At 47.7% G+C, this 26,702-nt stretch overlaps 1 protein-coding gene across 3 annotated transcripts in view; it reads right to left on the bottom strand.

Annotated features, from left to right (window-relative positions):
• Positions 1-26,702, bottom strand: part of CASP7 (caspase 7) — a 34,262-nt gene extending 7,560 nt beyond the window's left edge. The window contains exons 1-2 of one of the 3 annotated variants that reach the window (XM_037132869.2): positions 26,612-26,702; positions 21,018-21,133 (exon numbers count right to left, since the gene is read on the bottom strand). In XM_037132869.2, coding sequence (XP_036988764.2) covers positions 21,018-21,133 — 116 coding nt within the window. In that variant the 5' untranslated portion in view covers positions 26,612-26,702. Of the gene's footprint in view, positions 1-7,511; positions 7,899-21,017; positions 21,134-26,297; positions 26,389-26,611 lie in introns of those variants that run through there. The other 2 variants (XM_053668493.1, XM_053668494.1) reach the window with 2 other exon arrangements.

The raw sequence follows: 26,702 nt of genomic DNA, 5'->3' as shown, positions 1-26,702 counted from the left end.
AAGCACGTCCTTGGGTGAGGTTAAAATAAATAAATAAACGAAAGGAACATGCATCTTAATTTCATTAGATGCCAGAGAAATGCCCATTGAAATTACAGTGCGTTAGGACAACGGCCAAGTGTTGGCGACCACGTGCAGGGCCCGAATTGTCACACGTTGGTGACAGCCTCCTTTGGACATCCACTGTGATGACTGGCAGAATTCCATGAAAACTGAACTTAAACATAACCTCTGACTCCTGGGCATGTACCCCAAAGTGAGTAAACATGCCACCACAGCATAGCATGACCTTAGCATGTGGAATAGCAGCCCCAAACAGGAAATAACCCAAGTGTCCAGTTACAGTGGGATAAGTTTATGAATATTCATACAGGGCAACACGAGACAACAGTGAGAATGAACCGAAACCAAGACAACATGAAGCCCCACGAATGAACCTCACAAATACAATACTGAATGAATAGGACCCAGATGACTCCATTTTTTATAAAGTTCAGAAAACTAATACCCGGTTTTGGAAGCTGGGAGGCAACTTTACTGAGGGCAGGAGGGGCATGAGGACTTTCTCAGCTGCTGGCCATGTTTGGGTCTGGATGTGGGCGCCGGTTCCATGGCTGTGTCAGTGAATGCAGATTCACCAGTGTGTGCCTTTTCTATGCAGATGTTCTGATTCAATGAACACTTACATTATGGGGGGGGGGGAGGCACAACAATTTAAACCGATAGCTGGCCCCTTCCAATCTCCAAGCACCGATGACCAGTTTACCCATAGTCCAGCATGGCGCCTGGGACAGGGGCATCTCTGAGAGGACAGAGGGACAAAAATGTCAAATGTGAGTGGAGAGCAGTCATCCACTGGAGTGTTAAGTCCCATGAAAGATGAGATTTTCAAAAACCTTGTTCTGAAAAATTGCTGAATTCCTAACGCCTAGAATAATGCCTGGCACATAAGCTGCTCTACAAATATTTTTTATGAACTTCAGGTCAGTATCCCTTATGAATATCGATGCCAAAACTCCTTAACAAAATAGGAGCAAGTGAAATCCAGCAATCTGTAGATGGGATTATACACCAGGACCGAGGGTGACTGGTCCCGGGAATACAAGGTTGGGTTGACCTCTAACGATCGGTTAACGTAACCCATCACATTAGTAAAGGACAAGAACCACACGATCAACTCTATTGATACAGAAAAGCATTTGACAAAATCCAGTGCCCTGTTATAGATGAAAACGCTTAAGAAACTTAGGATGACGGTGGAACTAACTCAGCCTGAGAAGGGTGAGAAGGGCGTCTATGGAAAACCCACAGGGTCTCATTTAATGATGAAGAAATGAGTGCTTTCCCTGCTAAGGTCAGGAGCAATCACCCATGTCCACTCTTGCCACTTCTATTAAATACAAGAGGTTCTAGCCAGTGGAATTAGGTTTTAAAAGATGTTATGTGAATGAATCGAGTCTAATTCCCTCATTCTTCAGATATGAAAACTGAAGTCCACAGAGAAGCAAGGGGTTGTCCGAGGTCACTCAGCTCATGGTCAGCAGAGTGGGACTGTCCGACTTCCCTGTCAGCTTTCTAGAGCCCGGTGCCCTTGAAGATTTGTCGGAACGATCCGTCGGCCATTCTGCCCAAGCTCTTTTCAAAAGTCGAAAGAAGTGAAAGTGAAAACTAAGCTTATACCCGGCAGCTGTGGGTCCAAGGACATTTCACCCTGGGTAGTCACTGAATCTTATCTGTTGGGGTTTTTCAGAATCTCTGAAAGGACACGGCCTTCCCTTGCCCTCTTCCGCTTCGGTCCAGATTACATATCAGATCTCTGTGTTAAGACTTTAGATTCCTCCACCTTTGTAAGGCCAAATTTCTCCCATAGCACTTTATTTTGAAATGAGAAGTCTCCTGACTCTGTTCTCCTAATGCCTCCCTCCCTCGTTTGTTGTCTAGTTACAGATGATGCCAGGTTCTCTTCCCCTGAAGACTTTCTCCCAGAGGCAGCCTCCAGAGGGCACTGGACTTGGGGTCAGACAGAGGTCTGCATCCCTCCACCCCTGTGACATGGCTGGGGAGTCCCTGTCCTTCCCGCAGCATCAGCTTCCTCTCTTGCCATATGGAACCTTCTGTAACCATCCCCAATTAGGGTCTTCAGTGGGAGCAGGTAGTCCCGTGAAGCCTTCTCCCCTCCCAGGCCTCTAAAAACTCTCCAAGGGGTCAAGTATCAGCGCATAGAGTTTCCGCACTATTACAGGACATGTCATGTGAGAAGGGGTAGAGGTACTTCCTTATTGCTGCCCTGGCAATGATCCCTACCAAGAGTGGCCTTTGTGCTTGTTAAAATAGCTGGGCACAGCCTTTTACAGACACACTATCTTCGGGTGTTTGTTAGTTGACACCTGTGAGGTAGGTGAGGGGGGTGCAATCCCATCCATTGTGGAAGTCATAACAAGCAACAAGCTTGCGATGGGCTGGGATACTGCTCAGCTCTCACCTGCATCTTCCCATTGACCCGACAGGTCTGTGGGTCACTGAAGGCCACCCCAAGACCCTGGTGAGCGCAGCACTGGAGCTGGCAGGCTGGGGGGGTGCAGGTTGTGCACGAAAGCTCTTTCAGAGATAGAATTCTACTTTCATCTTCGACAATATGGAGTATTTTAAAACAAACTGTACCACAACATCCGAGTGATAAACAAGACGTGATTTTGTTTAAGCTGCCCATCCTCCGTGATGAGCAAAACAAAACCAGCGAGCACCTTTTATAAGAAAAACAGGCTTGACCCCGGCTGGTGTGGCTCAGTGGACTGAGTGCTGGCCTGCAAACAGAAAGGTCGCCGGTTCTATTCCCAGACAGGACACATGTCTGGGTTGTGGGCCAGATCCCCAGATGGAGGCATGTGAGAAACAACCAGTAGATGTATCTCTTGCACACTGATGTTTCTCTCCCTCTCTAAAAATAAACAGATAAAATATTTTTTTAAAAAGAAAAAGAAAAACAGGGTCGGATCTAAGTTACATGGGAAAGAAAGGAATTTGTTTCTATCAGAATAGAATTTGGAAAATTAACTGTTTTTTTTTTTTTAAAGGGACACAAAGAAGGAAGTAAAGAAACATACACTTTAAAGAAAATGCTTTCCAAAGTTAGGAAAAGTACCTTAAAACTGAACATGAAATGTGACTCTTCTCGGTAAACATCTCAAAAGGGAGGTGAGGAAAATTTCCCTCACCTATCCTGCCCCTAATCTGAACTCTTCTTTTTCTAAATGAACTTAGTATCTGCTTCCTCTTTCAGGGTTTCAGTCAGTCAATATTAATTTTTCTTTCTAACCCAGACAGCTTTTTTGTTAAACCAAGGTCTTCCCAGACCACGGATGTCTATTAGAGAGTGATCATCAATTCTCTCCCAGTGAATTCATCTTCCCAAGAGGCTCTGGCCTTGGGAAAACTCCATCTGTAGCTTCACACTGGGGAGCAGACCCCACGGATCAGCTTCAAGCATGTAACTGGAGGGACAAATAAGAGGAGGAACCGGTTATTAAGAAGGCACCAAGGAGAAAGCGCCAGGGAAAAAAAGTGCACCGAAGACCATTGCTACAGATGCATCCTGTGAGGTTCAAGGTTAGAGAGTCCGCTACCTAAATAAAAGTTGTAAGGCTCTGGGGCACCTTCTGGGGATTCTCTTTGTCACCCCTTTGGGCCTTCAAGACGCCCCTGACTGTGCTGTCCCTCCCATTTTTCTGATTCTTGCTGCAGAGGTATGAATTCACTGTGAAGGAAACTGATTTCTGAAAAGCAGCTAATTCAGGGAAGCCTCTGGTTACTGATTCTGCACCACGGGACAACTGTTTTGCTTAAGTATTTCTTTTATGTGTGACATCTAATACTATTTGGAAATGCTTCTGGTTTGACAGTTTTCTTCCTTTCTCTCCCTTGCTTCTCTGATTTCCAATGTTGAACCGTCATAGCATCCCACAATGAAAAGACCTGGCCGGCACACGTGTGTTTGTTCAGTTTATTCACACCCACGATGACCAGGGCAGTTTATTCACACCCACAGTGACCAGCAGGGCAATCTCTACTTCCTGTTCCAGCCATAAAAGTAGGGTCTTTGATCGAAACCACAGAGTACTGTGAAAAGAATGAGGAAGCTCTGTGTCCTGCTGTGGGATGACTTCCAATAAGTCCTGTCAAGCACAGAATTAAAAAAGGGGGGGGGGGCAGAACAATGAGGACAAGATGCTACCTTGGGGGGGGGGAATAAATATCTTTATGTTTGCTTGAATTTTCATAAAGAAACTCTTTAAGGATAATATAATGGATAAGTGTACGGATTCCAAGCCTGGGCTGTCTAGGTCTAAAAACCCTGCTCTACTACATAGTTTAGTGACTGAGGGCAACTTGCTTAACCAACCTCTCTGTGCTTCAGTTTCCTCATCTGTAAAAAGGACAGAAACGCAGCACCAGCTTCAGAGCTTGATAAACAAGTCAACATTCACAAAGTACTCAGAACAGTGTGCGGCATGTAGTAAGGAGTAAACAAATGTTCTTGTTATTGGCATTGTTACTATCGTACGTCATTACAAGGGGGCTCCTGTGTTATGGGAGCTGGGAGCAGGAAGGATAGCAGGAGAAAATGGGGAAAAGAATTTTGACTGTACGCCTGTTAGTATGTGTGAATACGTTCATTATTAATAGTTAAAAATCACTTGCTGCCAATGAATTTCAAGATCTGACCTGTTTTGAAGGTTGCTGGATTTTTATGCTAATTGTTGAAAGGGGTCCCTAGACACCCTATTTTTCTGTTTCCCAACGTGGCTTCACCCGCTCCCCCTAGCCTTTTAAACTTACTCTTCTACGTGTCCATACTAACAACAATAATATGTACCAACTTTTGATCACTTACAACTTTATATCTATACCTCATGTAATCTTTACAATCTCTGAAGCATTAACCCTGTTTCATGGAAAAATATCAAACTAGCTTGTCCAAGATCACAAAGCTAGACAGGGGTAGAGGCCAGGTTTGTTCTGAGGCCTAACATCAAGTACCTAGTCTCAGAGTCTCAGGCCTCGCCCTTGACCTAGAGAAGCAACATCTCGGGCCAGGCCTGGGTGTTTTCCTGGAGATGCTTACAGCCTCTGAAGGTTGAGGGTCTTGGCACTCGCCTGTCTGCCTGCTGCACGAATCCTCTTGGCTCTGGCCTTTCCTTGCTGTCTCCACTCTTATTTCAAGCCCCCCAGCTACTCCCAGAGCCCCTGGCAGCAGACGGCCTGCCCGCCACTCCCAGGCAGGGTGGAGAGCACCAGCTCACCCTACTCTACCAAATCTGCTCTCCACGTGGGTGCAGACTTTGGGGCCCTTGGCTCCTGGCCAGAAACGTGCCTTGGGAGGCACATGCTGTGGAAGGTGCCCATGGGCGGCAGCAAGGTGTGTTTAGGGACCTGTGTGAGATTTACGACTTTCCATGAAACCCGCAAGGTGTCCTGGGGTAACAGTCAAGCTGAACATTAAACCGAAATAACCAACACATCCAAAATGCTTCCAGGAAAAGCCAGGTTGCCTGCAACGGCATCTTCATTTCCGCTTGTTTGCACGAAGCTGGTGAGCACCTGGCACAGCCTGGCTGGAGCTGTACCTCACGGTCAGCGCAGTCCGCAGTCCGGGGAGGAAAGCTGTGCGACCCCCACGCTAGCTTCTCACAAACAGTTACCCTCTGTTTGGAAATCAAGTGCCAGAGCCAAGCAGGTCAGCAGATAAACAACTGCTATTGGCCAGAAGCAAGGGCCTCAGGGGTCAAGAGAGACTGTGCTAATTAATCAGCCAACAGCAGAAAGGTAACAGCGGTCCAAAAGCCGCTGGGGGACAGTTTCTCGAAGGGACGAAGGGACGGGGCCCAGCAGGGAAGGAGGAGGGTCATGAGAAGCTTTCAAAGATCCAGATTAGAAACTTCTTCAGTTGCCAACCCTTGAACCCCCCCACCACGCAGAGATGAAATTTTTTTTCTACAAGTGGCTGTTCTCGTAGTTCCACTTCTACACTGGGTCTTTCGGCAGCAAAGGCTGGAATGTGGGCGAACACAGACCCCAAGAGGCGGGCACGCTGAGTTTCCTTTGGGTTTGGATACACGGAAACCAGTGGTACGAATGGTGGGGGAGCCACTTCAGGTGCCCCCGGGTCACTTCATCAAGTGCTGGCGAAGTGCTTTATGCCTCACAAAGGGTGTTAGTGGTCATCGCCCCACTTATTCCCACAAGTCCCCACGAGAGACATAAAAAACAACAAATAAAGCACGCCAGGCTCTCTTAAAGCCAGATTCTATCTCTTCCCATTCTACCTCCTCCCTCCCCCCCCTTCCCTTTATCTTGACCTTTTTTTACATTGTGAAGACCTTGGCCAGGATGATTAATTTAAGGAGAAAAACAGGGTTCTTGTTTTGGAACCCGTTGTTAAGTGAAGCGCTGATGATAAACCGGACCAGTGAATTAAAAGTTTAAATCCTCTTAAAGGCTCATGTGCTCCGCAATTGGCTACAGATTTTAAAAAGTAAATCTGGCCAGGAAGTCACTGTGTTTACGGCCAGATAAGCAAGGTGGCAACAACCGTGAGTGCCAGATGCAAGGACTGAGCACATGCATTTGAAGTGTGCACGGATGGGCGGTGAATTTAGAGGCAGGCTGCTTCACCCCAATGCTTCCTAATCAGCCTTACTGCCTCTTGGTGATGTCTGTCCTCACCAACACGGGCAAAGACCACTATCTTCCCTTCCCAGAGGCGCTCAGACAGGCTCGGCAATCCGCTAGGGACACAGATCAGGCTGGCTTTGGTGATCAGGAAGGACCTGGATTAACCTAACTGCTTAGGTCGGCAGCCATTTTTCAGAGCCTCAAATGTCGCAGTGTGAGGCCGACTCAGTCATTTCAACAGAGTCAAGAGGCAAAACATGACAACCTAAGCTCAGATGGTTATTTATGTTTTAAAAAAATCTCCTGGAAGAGTCTACAGCAACCCCTAACCAGAAAACAGTGGGTAAAAACAGTCGGTTTCCTTTACAAACAAGTGGACAGTGAGCTATCTCAGAAAGTGCATGATGAACATTTGTAATCCATTCTGGGTGCAAGTGTAATTTTCCCCGTCACCGGAGTGGGTAAGGACAGGTTTCATTCTCTCCCAGGTCCCCCAGCCTGCCCGAGATGTGAATTACGCCTTTCTCTATTCGGAGGGGACTCACCAGACATGGCAGGCAAGCCCGCTGCTGGTGTATCTTCTCCGCGACCAGAATTCCTGGGAGCTCTGTCTGTGTGCAGACATTACTCAGCTCAAAAGTACACCCCCCAGGTACACGTTTCCCCAGGGCCCGTTCATTCGAAACTGGGGCTCTGGTTTTCGTAGCTGCTTTGTCTAAGTATTTCTGGGATGATTCATTCATGGTTTCAACATCTCAACAGAGGGCACCCTCAACAGCCCTGACACACTGAGGCACACGGAGCAAGACCGAGAGGAAGAGAGAGGCAAGGTCACATACCTCGTGGCTCCATCCGAAAGCGCCCCCCTTGGCAGCAGAATGAGGCTCCCCCCGGCAATGACAGGCACTGCGTTCCCCTCTTCTCTGTAATAATAAAAACTCAGCATGCTTGAAGCTCGGCAGGAGACAGAAGCTGGCACAGCCCTCCAGGCCCGGAAAGCCGGTGACTGAATCAGCAGTGAGCTGCCTGCTGGAGCTTTCCACAGGACCGTTCACACTGGGGCTGAAAAAAATCGCACTGGCTTCCCTGTTCTCTGCTGACCTGCAGAAATGCCCAGGCTCCACACAGCAGCGTCCTCCCCACCCAGCAACAGTGCCCCAGGGAACAAAGAGACTTGCTCCTTTGCAAGAGGTCCAAAGGACAAAAAGACCCACATGGCCACCGAGAAGCAGCCAGTGGCACCATCTCTTGGAGCAAAAAGCTGGAAACAATTGAGGGATGGCTAGGCCAGAAGCTGAGAATTAGAATAAAATCACACACAGCTATTGAAAGTGCTGAGCGTGCAGGGGCAGGCAGCCCACCAAAGGGCCACCACATCTACAAAAGCTGGTGCAAAACAAACCCAAACCAAAAAAACAAAACACAACTCATGCAGGAATAATGCAAAGTGTGTGAAATGATAAAGAAGAAAATGAACAAAAACAGGAAGTGAGTTTGTGGTGAACCAAACAAACAATTTAGACTCATTAGGTTCTTTCTTTCCCTCTAAAAGTACTGGAGGTACTAACACAAATAACAAAAGACTCAAGAGGCACACCAGGTGTCTCACTTTTCAAATAAACGTCGTTCAATGGTCTTGAATAAAGTCAATGACCCAGAAGTTACTGCAGTTTCCCTCCTCACCACCCCCCAAAAGTGAAGGGGACAATGTGACCACATAAAAACCTGACACTTAGTGAGCCCGACGGCTCAGCAAAGCTTTTCCCGATTTCCTGGTTCAGGCTCACAGGCAGCGAAAGGTGTGAAGCTGACAAGTGGAAGTCCACCGCTTGCTACTCTGGGCAAACCTCCTGATCATTTCCACCGCAGGCCTGCGATCCAGAGAGAAAAGTGGCTCCCTATTCTTCTCTCTGGAACTCGGTTTGCACAAATACCCTGGGGAGCGGAGTCCGTTTAAAACAGGCCAGGGGGAGAAAGACCTCTCTCTGAACGCACTCCTCCACGTTTCCCTCCTTCCCCCTGAGAAAAGGGGCAGAGAGACCTCTGACAGGGGACTTAAACAAACATCATTGGCGGGGAATCAAGGACCAAAATCTCGCTCAAGAGCCTAAAACGAGTGGAAGATGCGGTGAGAGCCACGTGGCGGCTGCTGGCCCCCAAATCCAAAACAGTTGCCACTTCAGTCCTCACTCTTTACGCAGCGACCTCACCCATCTCTGTCACGCTCCTCTGACCACACGCACGTGACCACACGCACACGGGCCCACACAGACCGCCTGCCGGGCGCACAGCCTTCCGCCACCGCAGCACGCACCTGGCTGGAACCTGCGGGGCCATCATGCACACTTTTTATTTGTGACCACGTGTTCCCTGGAGAAGCAACAGCTCTTTATTTTCACAGCACTTTTCCATTCATAGAGTTAATTTTATACTGTTTTACAATTTCTATTACTATGAAAACCTGGTTTTCTTCCCTTCCTCGCTGTTGTTTTTTAACCTCAGAGCTTAAAAGAGCTGTCCATATACGGCCAGGCAGTTTCTCCACCCTGTGACTGTTTCAGAGGTGCGGCTCGCTGCCCCTGACACGTGTGTGCACTTGGCCGCCTTTATTCAGGAAGTCCATGGCTAGCCCTGTGGGAACTGCTGTCCATAAACCCTCCCTCAGTTTCAGTGCAGAATTAAATTTGCTGACCCACGTGGGGAGAAGAAAAAACTGCTCTGTGGTGGATTAAAGTGGCTGAACAGTTTGATGGCTCTGCAGCCGTGGGTGGGACTTGATGTAAGTGGGCGGGGGTGGGGGGTGGGGCACTGGACTCCAACCTAGGCCTGGGTCTCGTCCTGGTTCTGCGGGGTGACTATAGGTAGAGCACTTCACCTCTCCAGAATCAACGTTCCTTGATCATTACAGAAGAAAATTGGGTAAATTACCCTTTGTGGAGTCTTCCAGTTTGAATATTATGATGCTGTGATTTCTTCACCAGGTTAAGTCAGCAAGCTGACAGTTACTTCGATTTGCACTACAATCCAGTGGGTGGGTGTTCACATCCTCACACAGGTGAGGAAACTGAGGCTCAGAAAGGTTCAAGGACTTGATATAATCCCTCAACTGATAAGAGGCAGGGCGGGTATCTGAAACCAGGATGTCTGCCTCCAATGTCACTTAAGTGGTATCGTCCCTGCTTCAAATATAGCCCTAAATCTTTATTACTCTTTATATACAGATCTGGGAGGCAGGCGCCCAGTATGGTGGCGGCTGGATTTGACGGCTGCCTTTACTAAAAGGGAACCACCCTCTCTGGCTACGTTTTAACCGTTTCTTTCCTCGTAGGCGCAGACCCAGCCTCTTTCAATCAACAGTTGGGACCAAATGGCTTTCACTTAACTTGGAATATTTTTTTGGCACTAGTTAAGGTCTGCTTTCTCTGTTGTTCTTCCCTCTGGTTCCAAAGTGCTGCTGCTTCTAAAACAGTTTTCTTCCTTCTCCAAATGAAAAGGCAGGCCACCTGCGTCTCTCTTATAATTACACAAATAACACATTTTTTTTTTACAGGGGCCTGTTTACAATATAACACTCACTCGGCGAGAAACCCAAGTCGCCATCCTAAGAAAGAAGAATCACAACAAGTGGCAGTTACTAAACACACTCCAGGTGGACCAAGGGTGGAGCACAAGGCCTCCCGAAATGCCGGGAGTGTAGCAAATTCTGAAAACGGGCCTTTTTGACCCATGCCGTCTTCATTCAGGAACCGGAAGCTAAACTAAGCCCTGCGCAGGGACACACAGGCCCCACCCAGGCCTACAGGAAATTTGAAAGTGTGTTTGTTACTTTTCTTCTTTTTGATTTCCTTTGGCCCGGACTTGAGCACAACTCAGCCAGGAATCTGACTTCTCAGCTGACGTGCTCCTGAGTGAGGCCATGTTCCTGGGATGTGGGCCACACAACCAGGCTGGGTTTGAACCTCCAGGGGGTCCCCATCGTGGCCCCAGGGCCACATGCAGCCCCTCAGGACCTGGGCTGCATGTTCCCGGAACCCCAGCGGACAGGCTCTTTAGTCCCCAGAGGACCCCCTGCCTCGTCTCTGACGACTGGCCCCCAACTCGGCCCACAGTGCTCTCTGCTCTTTCCTCGCCCGACTCCCACCTGGCCCCTACAACCCGGCAAGTAATTTTCTTTTGTTACTATTTTCTGTAGCCGTGCCTAGACACTCAGGAATAACCGGGGTCTGTATCCGGGGCAGGGACCATCATTAACTGGGGGGGCAGGTAACCTGTGCTCTCGGTGCTGTTGCCGGTTGCCCTTCTGTCTGAGGATTCTGTCCCCAGCTGGCACTACCAGGCTTTGCCCCATAAACCAGGGCTCATAACCAGTGTTGCTTGTGAACGTCATGCATTTCTTCTAAGTCATTTTTTAAAATCCAACACTTCACTAATTTGAAATTAATACCTTGGATTTTTTTGTGATTTTATGATGTTTTCCAAATGTTCTTCAATAATCATAAAGTTAGAAACTATCAGGGAGTTGCCTTTGGGCCTGTGTATTAAATACACAAACACTAATGAAAACTGATGAGCAAAAAAAGGTTTTAAGTAAATTTACGATTTTCTTTTGGCCCGTGTGTTGGACACACCTGAAACTTTAAATGAAAGTATAGTCTGTGTTTATTCAAAGCCCAATGCTATGGAAATAAAAACGATGCTGTGGTGCCATCTAGTGGCCCTGAGACAAAAAGACAAGATGGGACTGAGGGCTTGGAACTGCCCACCCAGGGCAAGTGCTGCTCCCCACCACCCACCAAGTTTTTGGGGAGAAAAGGAGGCTTCTTTCCCTTTCCCAGGATCCTTGAGGTCTCCGCCCTCAATCAGAGACAGGTGGGGGGGTGTTACTCCCCTCTCCACTGCCTTACCAGGTAGTAATTCTGAGACCTTGGAGACAGGAGTGTGGGATGGGATGGTGGGGAGAAGGTGCCTGCCATCCGCTGCGGGGAGCACCCAGAGCAGCCCATTAACGCTCCCAAAACCTGCACCCACACATCTGACAGCAGACAGGGTGACAGGAGGGGCAGCCGAACCTTCCAGATTGGCAGGAAGTAGCATACCTCTGATGCTGTATTCAGATCGCCCCAATGAGTTAAATTTTAGCGGGACAAACAATCCCAGTTAGAATCCGTAAGGGACGGAGGTTCCAGCACAGGTGACACCGGGGCAGGCGTTACTGTTCTGACACAACGACAGTCTCATCTGTTACCTACGTGGTCTCTGACAGCACCCACGTTTCCCAGGAAGTCTCACTCAGGAAAGCGGTTCAGGGGAGTGATGAAAGGTGGCAAATGCTGGTGCCATTCTGACCTTGTGACAGGAGAATAGAAAGGTCCTCACCCCTTTTCCTAGCAGGAGGACTCAGTGGCTACTGGATGACTTCCGCCAACCCCAGGGTCCAGGTGCCACTCTCCTCATTGTCTCTCCTTCAGCTTCCACCCCCAGGCACCTCTGGAGTCTGGCTGCCCCCATCCACCTGCCCAGGCCGCTCCCATCTGCAGCCCCCATTCTCACCTGCAGACCCGAGACAGCCCCTAACTGGCCTTGCCTCCCACAGGCCCCCCTTCAATGCATTCTGCACAGTGCAGCTCCCTGGATGTTCCCCTGTGTGTAATGGACCACGTCACTGAAACGCCTTAGTGACTTCCCCGTCCTTAGGATTGATTCCGAATCCTTCATGTGACCTGCGGACAAGCCCTTCTAACTGTGGCCCCTGGGCGTTTCCCCCATCTCCTCTCTGCCATTCCTCCACATCCCACATCCCTGCCGGCTAGAAGGACCCTGGATCGAACTTGCCCCCTCCCCTCCACAACCTCCCCCTTCCCATCAAGTCTCAGCACACACGTTACATCTCCAGGGGGCCTCTCTGACCACCAAGACCAGGCTGGGTGCTCTTTAATTTTACTTCTCCAGGGCCCAACTCTGCCCCGTCCTAGGGCCACCATGCCACGACTACCTACTCCTGCCTTCTCTACAAGACCACGAGTGTCTGAGGCAGGGGGGCCTGTTGACCTTGTTCACGGCTGCAGCCCCAGAGCCTATCACAGAACCTGGCACATAAAGGTGGCAGTAGAGCTTGGTGACTGAGGGCAGCTGGGCATGCAGGTTCAAATCCTGGCTACGCCACTAACCAACTACTTGGTGTAAGGGACTTACCCTCACTCTGTCTCTCCTTAAATATTTAACAAATGAATTAAAGTAATAAACTGATGACCAAAATAGGGCATCTCCAATGGCTAATTTTAAAGCCAGTAATCCTTTCCTAGAGGAAAGAAACGTTTACCTTATGAAGTAGAACACAGAAGGAAAAATAAAAATTTTAAGGGTAGGTAACAAATCCTGATGGGATTTTATTCAACAGCCTCCTGGGCTGGTGGCCAGCGTAGCATCTAACACGTGGGTCCGAGCTGGCCTAGTGCAGGCAGAGAAAATAAGCAACAGACATTTCACTCTCTGGAGTAGTAACACATTCAACTGCTCAGTGTTGTTCAGTCATTCAATAATCGCGTCCCATTACTCATGCGACCAAAGGAAGCGACCCACTGAACGACAGCTCTGTTGGAGCAGAAGAAACAAAGGTTTCAAGTGCCTGGAGAGAAACTGCCCCCCTCCACTCGAACAATCCCGGTCTCACTTAGACGTGGAGATCTGGTGACCCAGCGGTTCTGGCGGTGTTCAGCAGTTACTGCCTGTTCTGCTCTGCCCTGTATAATGTTCCCACTTGTTTCTTTTAAATGTTATTTAAATTTCCTCTATGCTAACAAAATAAATCAACTAAGCAGTTCAGAGAAGGGAATTTAATTTAAATGTTTGGCTTCCTGCTTATTTTGAGCACTTGAAGCTTGATGTCGACCTCGACCATGCTATGAAAAAGGCATAGTGAACTAGAATACAGGAAATTATCCAGCTCATGTACCTTTCCGAAGGACTTAAGAGGAAAAAACACCTGTACCACAGAGCACGTCCAGTTTTGCGAAATGACGGGTTTTTAAGGCCGAGGTCTTTACACAGGGTGCGGGGAGAATTTCCAAGGGGTCAGACAGGCAGTTCTGAGGGAATAAATGACCAGACAGACCCTCACCTTCCATTTGTGTTTTTCCTAAAACTGGCCTGGGTAAGACACCACCTCCCCCGTCCCAGGCTCCCGTCTCCCACTACAGAAAGGAAGGGCAGACTTCTCACCCACCCTGCGCCTTAGCTGATGTCAAAACCTCCACATCTTCTGACACTGGGGCACTTCAGGTATCAGTGCCCCTGAGTCTCCCTGAACCGGGTGCTGGGGTGGGGCCCCCTGCTGCCACAGGAGTCTGGTGAGGGCGCAGGGAGATGTTAGAAATGGGGCTCTCTGGGGCACACCGGGCTGTTCCAAGTTCAGTTATATGCTGAGAACATGTAGACAGTAGAATGGAATGGGAATGATATGACTCTTGCATAGTAACTTTCAATCCCTGGTTTTTCCCACAGATAGGACCACCGTGGACCTAAAGGCCTGTGAGAGCAAAGCAAACGCTGACCCAAGGAGGTAACTGCAGCGCTGGGCTGGTACCCTTCCCCCCCCCCCCCGCCCCGCCGCCTTCCCTCCCCCCCATTCCACCCACTCCAGAATCAGAATTCAGAAACCAGGTGGGTATCTCAGGGATGCCCCACGGCACATGCACTGAACAGGGAAAAAATGGTATCAGGCCTCCACTGCCTGAAAACAAGTCTGGCATGGCGGACTGGTTCAAGGAGAACCACCTTCATTAACTGGATGACACAAGAGACACTTTCCACAAATGAATGAGCTACATCTGCAGCACCAGGTCTAACAACAACAACAACAACAACAACAACAAATATATATATAATATATAAAGTATATACATAATATGTATATATATTTAAAAGCATTGGTTTAAAAGCATTTCCCCCCAAAAAAGGACAGTAACAAATGTTCGTTAATGCTACTGTAATTATCTTATCTTTGTGGCAGTATTTAGGTTGAACAAATTGCCTCAAAGTGAAAGAGAAACAAACAGTTTGTCTGAGAAGTTGCGGTAAAGTCCCTTTGTGTTGAAGTCCCAGAAACCGAAAACGTAAATGTCTCCAAGAGCTGAGTAACCATTCTTTGAAAGTCAGGTAATTTCCAGTTTTTCATTTTCAAAACAAGTGAAGGGGAAGCTAATTCAGTTGTCATTCTCTTGGAAGGAATTCAAAGAATCAAGTGACATTATCATAACAAAACTCCTGCAATTCTGTGTATTTATTCATGGTTTCTGGGCACTTCTGTCTCTACAAATAAAAAAAAGAAAAAAGAGGTGCTTCTACACTCTGTCTTTCTAGCAGTAAGTATTATTTGTACATTTATTCATAAACTAACCTTAAAAGTTAATTCATTCCATCATAAGTTGCAGTTACAATGCAATTTCCATTTAATAATTACTCTGGTGCTTAACGATTTAATAATGTGGACGAATAAAAGGGGTCCCACAAAAAGTAACCCCTTCTACGGAAAGGGAGATGGGACTATAAATTCCAAACTAGGCAGGTCACGGCAGGCAGTCACACCTCAGGCCTGTAACTTCCTTTTTGTATTTAATGGCTTTTATTTTTCAATAACAGTTAATGTACAATATTACATTACTTTCAGGTGTACAATATAGTGATTAGACATTTATACAACTTCCAAAGAGACCAGCCCAATAAGGCTACTACCCACCTGGCACCATCCATACTGACTATAATGTTACTGACTTGTAAATATATTTCCCTGTGTTTAACTTTACATCCCCGTGACCATTTTTGTAACTGTCAATTTGCATACTTTATTCCCTTCCCTTTTCACCCATCCCCCCAACAGGCCTCTCACATAGCAGCTGTCAAAATGTTCTCTTTATCTGTTTCTGTTCTGTTTGTTCCTTTATTTGTTTTTTTTTTTTGGATTCCACATGTAAGTGAAATCACATGGTATCTGTCTTTGTCTGCCTCACTCACCTCACTTAGCATAATACCCTCTAGGTCATCCATGTTACTGCCGATGGCAAGGCTCATTCTTTCCTATGGCTGCGTAATACTCCATTGTATGTATGTTCCACATCTTCTTTATCCATTCTTCTGTCGATGGGCACTGAGGTTGCTTTTGTATTTTTGGCTATTGTAAATAAAGCTTCGCTGAACATAGAATGCATATGTCTCTCTGGATTAGGGTTTTGGGTTTCTTTGGATAAATAGCTGGAATTTGAATTGCTTTGCCTTTGTTTTAAAGTCTGTTTTGTTTGACATATAAGGGCGGGACCCAAAGAAAACTGGAATTATCTTCTGGAGGGCAGGCCCTGGGAGTACAAGCTTCCTCCACAGGTGAGTGTTCTAGGAGCCCATCTGTATCAGTGTGCCAGCCGGTATTGTTGTGAGTGGCTGCATTGAGCTTCAGGGAAATTTTTTTTGAAGACTCTTTCAATGAGTTTGCCCATTTCATAATGGGTGATTTATGAGCACACCTGCCCATACCACACTGAGAGTTCAGCAGTTTTTGACTGAAAAAAAAAACATGACCCCCATGCTCCACCCTCCCTATTCACCTGATCTCACCCCAAGCAACTTTTTATTTGTTTGTTTCCCTGGATGAAAAAAGTCCTCAAAAGGAAACATTTTGACGATGTGGAAAAAGTGGGGAAAAAATGGCAGAAGCACTAAAAAGCAACAAAATTGACAAGTTTGAAAACTGTTCTGAGCAATGGAAGAAATGTCTTGATAGGTGTATTGCATAAAATGGAGAGTATTTTGAAGGTGACTGATGTTTGAACATGTAAGAATAAATATACAATTTTTTATAAATAAATTCTGGGGTTTTTCTGGTCCCCCCATAAGTATTGCAACCTCAGCTTTTTAAAATTCATTTCCATTTGCATGAAATATCTTTTCCCACTACTTTCAGTCTTTTTGAGTCTTGTGCTATCCTATCTTCTGATGGGAGCATTTAATCCATTTACATTTAAAGTAATTATTGATGGGTATGTAGTTATTGCCATTTTATTATTAATTTTTCTTCTTAAAGAGGACCCTTTAACATTTCTTGTAGTACTGGTTTGATGGTGATGAATTCCTTTCATTTTTTTCTTGTCTGGGAAGCTCTTTGCCTGTCCTTCAATTCTAAATGATAGCCTTACTGAGTGATCTTTACTGTAGATCCTTGCTTTTCATCTCTTTAAATATCTTGTGCCAATCCCTTCTTGCCAGCAAAGTTTCTGTTGAGAAATCAGCTAACGGTCTTATGGATGCTCCCTTGTATGTAAGTGTCTTTCACTGGCTGCTTTTAAGATTCTCTTTGTCTTTAACCTTTGGCACTTTAATGATGTGTCTTGGCGTGGACCTCTCTGTGTTCATCTTGTTTGAGACTCTCTGTGCTTCCTGGACTTCTATGTCTATTTCTTTAGCCATATTAGAGAAGTTTTCCATCACTATTTCTCCAAAAAGGTTAGCAATTCCTTGCTCTCTCTCTTCTCCTCCTGGTACCCCATGAGGCAAATGCTGGTACATTTCATGTTTTCCCAGAGGCCCCTGAAACTATCCTCACTTTTTCAAATTCTTTTCTGTTTTTGCTGTTCTGATTTGGTGTCTTCTGCTACCTTGTCTTCTAAACCACCAATCTGATCCTCTGCTTCATTTGATCTGTTGATTCCCACTAATGTATTCTTCACTTCTGACTGGTTCTTTTTTATGTTTTCTATCTCCATTTTTACGCTGCCTGTCTCTCTGTTAAAGTTCTCACTGAGCTCATCACCTCTTTCCCCACGTTCATTGAGCATCCTTATGACCATCGTTTTGAACTCTGCATCTGGTAGACTGCATTTTGTTTAGTTCTTTTTCTACAGTTTTGTTCTGTGCTTTCATTTGGGACATGTTTCTTTGTCTCCTTATTTTGGCAGCCTCCCTGCGTTTCTATGCATCAGGGAAAGATGCTACATCTCCCAAGTCACCTGAGCCACGTGCTCCAAGGGTGTCCCTTGTGTGGGTTGTGTGTGCCCTCCTGATGTAGTTAAGCCTTGATTGCTTTTGGAATGTCAGTGGGTAGGACTCACCCTCAGGCTGACTGGCTGTGAAGATTGGCTTTGACTGTAGCAGGCGAACTATCATGCCTTGGCTGACCCATTGCTGCAGGACTCCCTTTAGCACAGCTCTCGTGCCTGCTGAGCCTACCCTGTGGGTGTGCTGTTTGTGGAGCTAATTGGGTGGTGCTCTGGTGTGGTCGGAAGCCAGCCACTGGATGTGTTAGTTCAGAGGCCTCTTGGGACATGCCCTTGTGCAGGCCAAGGTAAACTGACACCTGTGCCCACCTGGAGCCACCTGGCAGGACCTACAAAGTTATCAGTGGTTGGTCGCTGCCTGTACTGGGTTTGTAGGCACCTGAGAGAGGCTCTGAGGCCAGATGCCATTACTGCCAAGTTTGGGATCACTTGGCAAGAGGTTCAGGGCATGCTGAAGCTAGACACTGCTTATTTGGGGTTTGCGGGCTTTTCAGAGATTTTACAAAGTCCTCAGCACAGGCTCAGGCCAGCTGCTCATAAAGAAAAGCTGCCGAAAGAGGTTCCAGCCTGTGAGTAAACGGGGTCTCAGGGAATCGCCAGGGTGGGGCCAGAGCAGTGTTAGCCTGGTTACCAGAGACTCAGACAGGCAGGCTGGGTTGGGGAGGGCTCAACAAAGGAACAGTGGTGCCTGCCTTCTACCCCTCCAGCCCTTGCCCCAAAGCCAAACAATTCAGTTCCTCCCTGTATGTCCCTGGTGCTTTCCTGGCTGCGTGCGGTCCCTACTCTGGAGCTCAGAGTGAGTGAGTCTGTATCAGCCCTTTAAGAGGATACCTGGGAAGCCAGCTGCCCCATTTCACCTGGACAGAGTCCCCACTGATTTTCACAGCCAGAGGTTATGAGGACTCCTCTTTCTGCACTGATGTTTCAGGCTCGGGAGCCCTGCGTGGGGCTGGGCGTCCTCGCCCCTCAGGGGGCACATTCTAGCCGAGATATCCCTCAGGATTCTTAACTGGCACAGCTGGGGGTGGGACCAGCCTGTTCTGCATCTCCATCCCTCCTACCAGCCTCAACGTGGCTTCTTCTTTATATCCCTAGTTTAGGACTTCCGTTCAGCTAGATTTCAGGTGATTCTGAATGGTGATTGTTCTGTAGTTTAGTTGTAATTTTGAATGGTTTTGGAAGATTCTGAGTACCACGCTTCCTTCTTCAGCGGAAGGTCTTAAGCCAGCCCTTCCATTGCTCTTGTGCATCCAGGTTAACACATCTTCGAAATGCCAGAGGTATACACCCCGTGAAGGGGGTGTTAACCTTCGAGAGAACACATAATCCTAACTAGCATGTGATCAGTCCTGGCCTTGCTTTCTCCACCTCCAGCTGTTTCCTTTCTTAATTTCAAATGTGTAAAAGAAGCTGTAAAACTTGTTATTTTCCAGAGAGTCTGAGATCTTGCTCCTTGGCATATGTTGTGAGTTTGTCTCAAATAAACACAAAAATTCTCTACCGTCAACATTTCTTACACTGACAATAATACCGATGCTTTATCAACACGTATTTGTTTAGATCAACTGTGAATTAATAGCTGAAAAAGTAACTGAATTTAGGAGAAATGAATACTATGGATTTAGATTTCACTGGAGACATTTAAAGGAATGTTTTTTAAATGTCAATATTTATAATACATCCCTCATTTTCATAATTTTTAGGAAGCACACCAAAAGACTTTACAAAGACTTATGAAATGACTATCACACAATTTCTGTTTTTCTTTCACTTAGAGGCAACCTGCTTCTAGTGAAGCTTCCAGATACTCAAAAGAGTTGGGAAACCGAAATATTATTACATTTCTGCAACAATTTTGTTATGTAATTTATGCATTGCCTTAAAAGTGTACCAGGGGTGTGTGTAGTTTTACATTATATGGGGGTGACTGTGAGCAAAAACTTTTGAAGGCCACTTCTCTGAAGGGCTTGCAAAGGGGAAAGGTCCAGTCTGGACCAATTGACTAATGGCCTGGAACAGTTTTCTGGAGTTGGAACTGTATTTCCTGGCCATGTTCACTGAGTATTCTCCACCCTCGATGGCAGCCAATGCCAATGGAATTCGGGTCCAGAATGCCACGGTCTTCCCACCTTTGCAAGTTTTGTCTGGGATGGCTGACCTGAGGCTCTCTCTGGGCTGTTGCAGGGGGCCCAGCTGCCCCTCATCACCATGGCTTGCCCTCCTGAGCACTGCCTGGTAGTGCTCACTGCCCTGAACCTTGACCCCCTTGGCTGCCCCTCCCCAGTGGGTGGGGCCTGCCTTAGGAGTGATCAAGAAGCCTGAAGCTCTGACCCACCCACGGTCAGGGAGCCCCGCCTACTCACCCCTCTGTGACCCTCTGCTTCTAAATGGAAAGCTCAGCAGAGCCATTAAGTGAGTGGAGCTAGTACCAAGTTGGGTTTTAATCTCCGCTCTACCATTTATTTATTTTTTTATTAATTTATTTTTTAAAGGTTTATTTATTTTTTTTTAGATTTTATTTTTTAGAGAGGGGAAGGGAGGGAGAAAGAGAGGGAGAGAAACATCAATTTGTGGTTGCCTCTCGAACACCCCCTACTGCAGATTTGGCCTGTAACCCAGGCATGTGCCCTGACTGGGAATGGAACCAGTAACCCTTTGGTTAGCAGGCTGGTGCTCAATCCACTGAGCCACACCAGCCAGGGCTCAGCTCTGCATTTATTAACTGTCATCAGAAAGGCAAGCTATTAAACCCTCTTAGCAACTCAGTTTCCCTACCTATTAAATGGTGGTAACAATAGAACCATCTCTGGGGGTTACAAGGACTACGTGGGATACTGAGCTGGTGTGCAAGAGTTTAATAAATAATAATATTATTATTAAATGTAAGATTTAGAATTTACAAGTAAGCTCAATAAAGGAAAAAGAGACTCAGCAGACAGGATGCTCCCCGCTTCAATGGAGTGCCTCAGAAGGTGCAGGGTGGGAGTGAGCCCAGGCTCCGCTCCAAGGGCTGTGGCTGCCGATCACCTGTGGCAAGGACGGACCCTCCCCCTGGGCAGCTGCCGCCCAGGTACACAACCTCTGAGCAGGGCACCCCCATGGCTCAGTTTTCTCCCACAGCTGGGCTTGTTCCAGAAATACAGGAGTGTACACAGGGAAGCCTAGGGCTGTCACAGAGCCGGCAGGGTCCTTGTGACCCTCCCTCGTGCAGCACAAACCCCTTCCCCAGAGCACCGCCCTCCCCGTGGGTGCCCGAGGCAGCGGAGGCGTGGCAGGCCAAGTGGCCGGGCCGCTGAGGAAACCCACCTGAGCAGGGATGAGACAAACGAGGACCGGTCTGGCCTGGCGTCCACTGTATCTTCGCTCCCGGAATCCTCAGCTCCCTGCTTCCCCACAGAGTCTTGACCTTGGTCATCTGCCATCTGGGAGGAGAAAAACAAAACAGAAAATTGGGATCCAGTGTGATGTCTTTAAATAGCACTCCTGAGGTGCCACAGTTTTTACCTAAGCCTAGAGATGAGCAGTCTTGAACACTGAGACTCCGAGGCTGGGCTCCCACCCCAACAGTTCATTCAGGTGCTTGAATGCCGACTACTTCAGGCATGTTCCAGAGAGGGGGACACAGTGGGGAGGAAAACCAAGTCCCCACAAAATCCAGCATCCACGACTCTGTTAAGTGTTCCCTGTGTACGGGGAGCTGGGGGATGGTCCTTCAAGGTCTGTGGCAACAAGAAACTCCCCTCAGTTCCTGCTAGGTGGTTCATCCTCTGCCTGCACGGCTCAGACCCAGTTCAAGAAAGGAGCAACCTGCAACATAAAGTGCTCTCTCTGTTTCCCATGATTTTTCATGCTTTTACCAAAAACAGATGTCCTCAAATCTGTCTGACACTCCATCATCTTCAAGAGACCCTTATGATCTAAAAGTTCAAATCTAACTCCATGTCCTTGGATTTTAAGGCCCTTCGAACTGTGGCCCACTGCCTGCTTTTGTAAATAAAGTTTTACTGGAACAGTCATACCCATTCATTTACGAATCGTCTGTGGCTGCTTTTCCCACCACAATCAGAGCTGAGCACTTGTGACAAGAGGTAACAGGGCCTGTAAAGCCCAAACGACTTACAAGCTGGCCCTTCCCAAAACAGGCCTGTTGACCCCTGATCTGGGGAAACTATCAGCCAATAGGATCCCTTCCCTACTCACCTACTACTCCCTCTATGCTAAGAAATAAAAATAACAGTGTAAGAATAGAAACTCAGATTTGTTATTATCAACATTATATTTTCAGTACTCCCAATAACACTGTTAGATCAGCCCTTTGATAATTGCCTTTTGACAGATGAGGACGTCGAGGCTGAGAAAGGTTAATGACTTACGTCGAGGCTGAGAAAGGTTAATGACTTGTCCCAGGCCACGTAACTCGAATACAGTGGGATTCAGGCTGAAGCCAGCAGCGAGCGCTCCGGGCCACCCCTCACCATCCCATCATCAGCTCCCAGCTCCCTCAAGTCCTTGGGCGCACGGTGCTCATTTCGGGTTCTGTCTGGGCCCATGGTTGGTTCTCTCTTTCTAGGAGTCACCGCCCACATACTTGCTGCCGACCATGCCACCTTTGCCCCCGTGGTTAATTCTCCATCTTCAGAATTTGGTGTAAATGGCACCTCTGCAGAGAGGTCCTCCTTGATTACTCCTATTACATCAACACCCCCAGCCACCCAATTTCCATTCCCTTTACAGCCCTGGTATTTGTCTGGTCTACTTGCACTCTGCTTATTGCTTGGTTCAAACATGACAATATAAGTTCATCATAGGTGCCTGGCATGCAGAGATGCTTACTAAATAAATATTAATCAAATGAAAGCTGGGAAGAGAACCCACTAAAAGTGATACAGCTTGTCAGAAGCAGAGCCTATTCTAGCATCATTTCCCCTAAATCTAGTCCCATTTCCTTTCCCGAGAAGGGATCGGCCTCAAGAATGAAGGGACAACTCTCCAGGCTGTAATTTCCACTGGTCCCAACCTCTGGGCCATTGCACAAGAGCACTCCAAAGGCGACAGGAGTAGGCCTGCATTTCGACAGGGCCCCCTCGGGCACGTTTGCACTTGACTGGAAAACAAGAAGGCACTGATTTGTCAGAACATACTGTGTCCCAGAGCACAAGAAATGGCTTGTGGAAGGTGCAGGGAGAAGGAATCCAGCTTAGCTGGGAGGTATCCAAGGCCAAAAAGCATCCACCTAGTGGCCTTGAGCTCCGAGTGGCATTATCACATCACCTTCTAGCTCACCTTGGGGCTGAACTGGGCAGTGAGGGGAGAACTGAGAGGGAGGGAGACTCCCACACCAGATCTGCACAGCCACCATTAGAAGTCAGGTGGCCTTCCTATTTCTCAACACATCACAAATGCCCCTCCCATCGCCACCAATGAGCTTCCAGCTTGGAGGCAGATGGGTTTTCAGATTAGGACTCCAAAGCAGAGATAACCCTATCCCCAGAGATAAGGGCGTATCCAGGCACACAGAAATGCTCAACAGCTTTTATTTCATTTCCTTTATATAGACTTAATTGCCTTTCATTGTGGATTGGTATTTAGCAAAGCAGTAAAATATTTTCAAAATGAGCAACTTTGAGTTACATAAGAGCCACCAGAAAAAAGACACACTAACTTCAACACATGGCGTGAAGCCTTGAGCCTTTTTGATATCACTTTTAGAGGCTGAATCTGAGCAGTATGTTGATAAAATGACGTGACCTTTATGTATAAATATAAAGACCCTGGGAAAAATAGCTCTTTTAATATTGCTGGGACCACTGAGAAGAGTCAATTTTATGAGTGTTTACTCAACTGCGCCAAGCAGTGCCTGGGGCGGGGCGGGGGTGGGGGGCGCTGGTTAGGGGCGCCATACTTTGTAGCAAACTGGCCTGGTCGCGCCTTGTTGGGGAAGAGGCTCTGTTCCCCATAAAAGTGTGCCACAAATGTCAGGCTGCTGCTGTGGTGTGTGTAGAACACCAGGGGACTGAGCCCCAGGAGTTGGGGGAGGTTCTCAGGGGAGGAACCGTGTGACCTGAGATCTGAGAAGGGGAAGTGGGGGGTGGGGTAATGCAGGCAAAAGGAAGTGCACACTTAAGAATCACCTAACCTGCCCCATCAAAGGAGAGGCGCAGCTCATATTCTTTCCTAGCTACTTGGAGGGGCCTTCGGCCATAGCTACAGAGGGGTGAAGTTCAGGCTGATTTCTATGGCTCCGTGGTGGGAGGCTTTCCAGAACTTTCCCTCCAAACACTAGGCCAGAAGGGTCTGTGTGACATGCACAGCATCTTTCTGGGTTACTGCTGCCCATTGTCCGGCCGGCCGCAAACACCCCTTCCAACAATCCGCCAGAGTGTCTGTCTACAACATGCCGGCGTGGTGTTGGGACGGGACTGTTTTAAGTCTCTAAGGCCAAACCTTCAGTGATTTTGTTATGCCCGGGAAGCTGGGCTTGATTTCTGAGTGAAAGCAAGTTCACCCAGAACAAGGGTAGTGACCGAGTAGGGTGCCTGATCTCAGTCACATCATCTCAGTCAAGCCGAAACTTTGGTGTTGACCCCTTCATTCCATGTGTCCTCAGCCCATCAGGAAAATCCAGTCTCATCTCAGCTCTCCCGTGCCTGGAGAGGCCACATCTGGTGTAACTTTCCTGTATGTGTCCCCTTCCTGGGGCACAGGCTCGGAGAACAGTCCGTCATTCGCGGGATGCTGCCTACTCAGTTGTTAAATGTGTGTACCTTCTCTTAAATAAATTCATACGTGATATACATAAAGCATTAATAGTACCAGGCACCCTAGGTTAGTTATTATTATGATTATTACTATTGCTATTATCCACTATGACTCTATTAGCAGAGTGAGAGCTTGTCTTAATCATCATTATTTTTTGTACTAGTCACAGAAAAGTGCCAGGTACACAGCAGGCACTCAATAAATATTTCCTTAAAGGAGTTATAACTGAAACGTACTTAAAATGTTTACATTATTCAGTGTCCCAAATGGACTGTTGACATGGGACACACAGCAGAACCATACCACATGATCTCACCTTTAACAGGAAGCTAAACAACAAAACAAACAAGCAAACACAATAAAAACGACACTGAAATAGAGAACAGGGGGACAGCGACCGGAGGGAAGAGGGGAGGGAATTTCAGGGGGAAAAGGGGAAGGACTTACAGGAACTAGTAGTATAAAGGACACACGGACAACAACTAAGGGGGTGGAAATGGAAGGGAGGTGGGGGGCACTGGGGGGGCGGTGGGCTGGGATGGGAGTAAACGACAATACTATAGTTAAAAAATAATTAAAGAAAAAAAGAACTGGCAAGACAAAACAAAAAAATAAAAGACATTTTTTTACCTCCCCCCCCCAAAAAAAAGAACCAAAGGAACCCAGGGGAGGCCATGGAGAGCCCAGTCCTGGTGAACAGCAGATCAAGGGTTAAACAGGCTCCTCCACCTATTAAGCAAAGGACCTTGACCAAAGAATCCAACCTCTCCAAGCCTCAGTCTCTTCATCTGTAAACTGAGGCTGAATGGAATCACGCATGTAAAACGCTACGCACAGTGTAACCCATTCTAAATGCTCAATTAATATTCCTTATTGTCACCACTGCCCACACTCCTCAAGACTATGAAAACATTCAACTGCCAACCTTCACTGGTATTTTAAAATTATATTCATACTTTAAGCAGCTTTTATGGAGACTGAAAACTAAAAACCCTTTCATCATTATTTCTATACACACTTCACAGGCGACTGGGTACACATCTGGTCGGAAATCGCTTCTCAGCGACTGTCGGAGCCTTTTTTTTTTAATGGGGGGAGGGAATGCAGCTGCTTCCTCCAAAAACTGATGTAATACAACTTGCACCCACTCTTGGCCCAGTGAAGACAATCGTCCTACGAGGCTCAAAGACAAGCAACCCCAAGGACCTCCACCTCTCTCCCCCAGCACTGGGAGAACGAGGGGGCTCTGGGGGCTCCCAAGTGCTGCACTGGCACCTGGTACTCAGAGCACCGCTAAGAAACTGGAGCCTTTACCCCTCGCTGCACAAGAAACTTTGATTTCTTCAAAGAAAAGACAGACGTGGACATCTGCAGCACCTGTCTATCCAGGATGAAGGTCGGGCTGTATGCAGGCCCTTAAGGAGGAAACAGACGGTCAGTAAACAAAAGTTAGGGCCCAGTTGTCTGCCAGTCCAGAAGTTCAAGGAAAAAGGCCTGGGAATGACACAATCGCCTACCAGTAAACTTACTGCCCCATAAACGGCAAACTTGAATACACTGGTGAATGGTTATAAGGTAACCGGGCAGCCGGAGAGTCCTGACTTTTTTCACTTCCTCAAGGGAAGTTCAAGGGTCCAGCACAAGGGTGCTGCCGCAGTAATGATTGTAGCCCACGTGCAGCATGCTAAGTAAGCCCTGACAGGGGCGATCAGCTTCTTCTATCCTCGCTGCAACCTTTAGCCGGCCCTACAAGCTGGGAAGCAAGGACGTGGGAACTGGAACCTGGGGGCTGTCAGCCCCGAGAACGGTCCCCCACTCTAAACCCACCTCTCCTTTTCCAACAGCACCAGGTGACCCAAGCTCACTGGCTAGGAGGGAAGGGAGGTCACGCGGATCAAAGAGTGCGATGCTGGCGGCGCGGAGAGCCCTCTCGCCGAAGTTTCAGTGCAAGCGGTCGAGCCTCCCAACTGCAAAGGACCGGCTCTTGGCAGCCCGGCAGCCCGGCAGCCCGGCAGCCCGTGCTTGCGGCGGAAGGAAGAACGCGCGGGATAGACAGGAGGACGGAAGAAGGGCTGGGGGGGAGAAGAGGCGCGCCGCTGCGAAGCGGGAAAGACGAAAGCGGCGGCGGGAGCCGAAGTTACCGTTCCTCCGTGGCCAGAGCTTGCGGCCGCCACTGTCCCTCCGCAGCTAGCGTCTGAGGCCACTCTAGTAAAATCGAAAGTAAAAGCCGCC

This window comes from Artibeus jamaicensis, unplaced genomic scaffold (assembly GCF_021234435.1).
Source record: "Artibeus jamaicensis isolate MK-2021 breed Jamaican fruit bat unplaced genomic scaffold, CSHL_Jam_final contig_490, whole genome shotgun sequence".
Lineage (NCBI taxonomy): Eukaryota > Metazoa > Chordata > Mammalia > Chiroptera > Phyllostomidae > Artibeus > Artibeus jamaicensis.
Note: the sequence above shows the minus strand (reverse complement) of the source record. Positions and strands in the feature narration are given on the sequence as shown.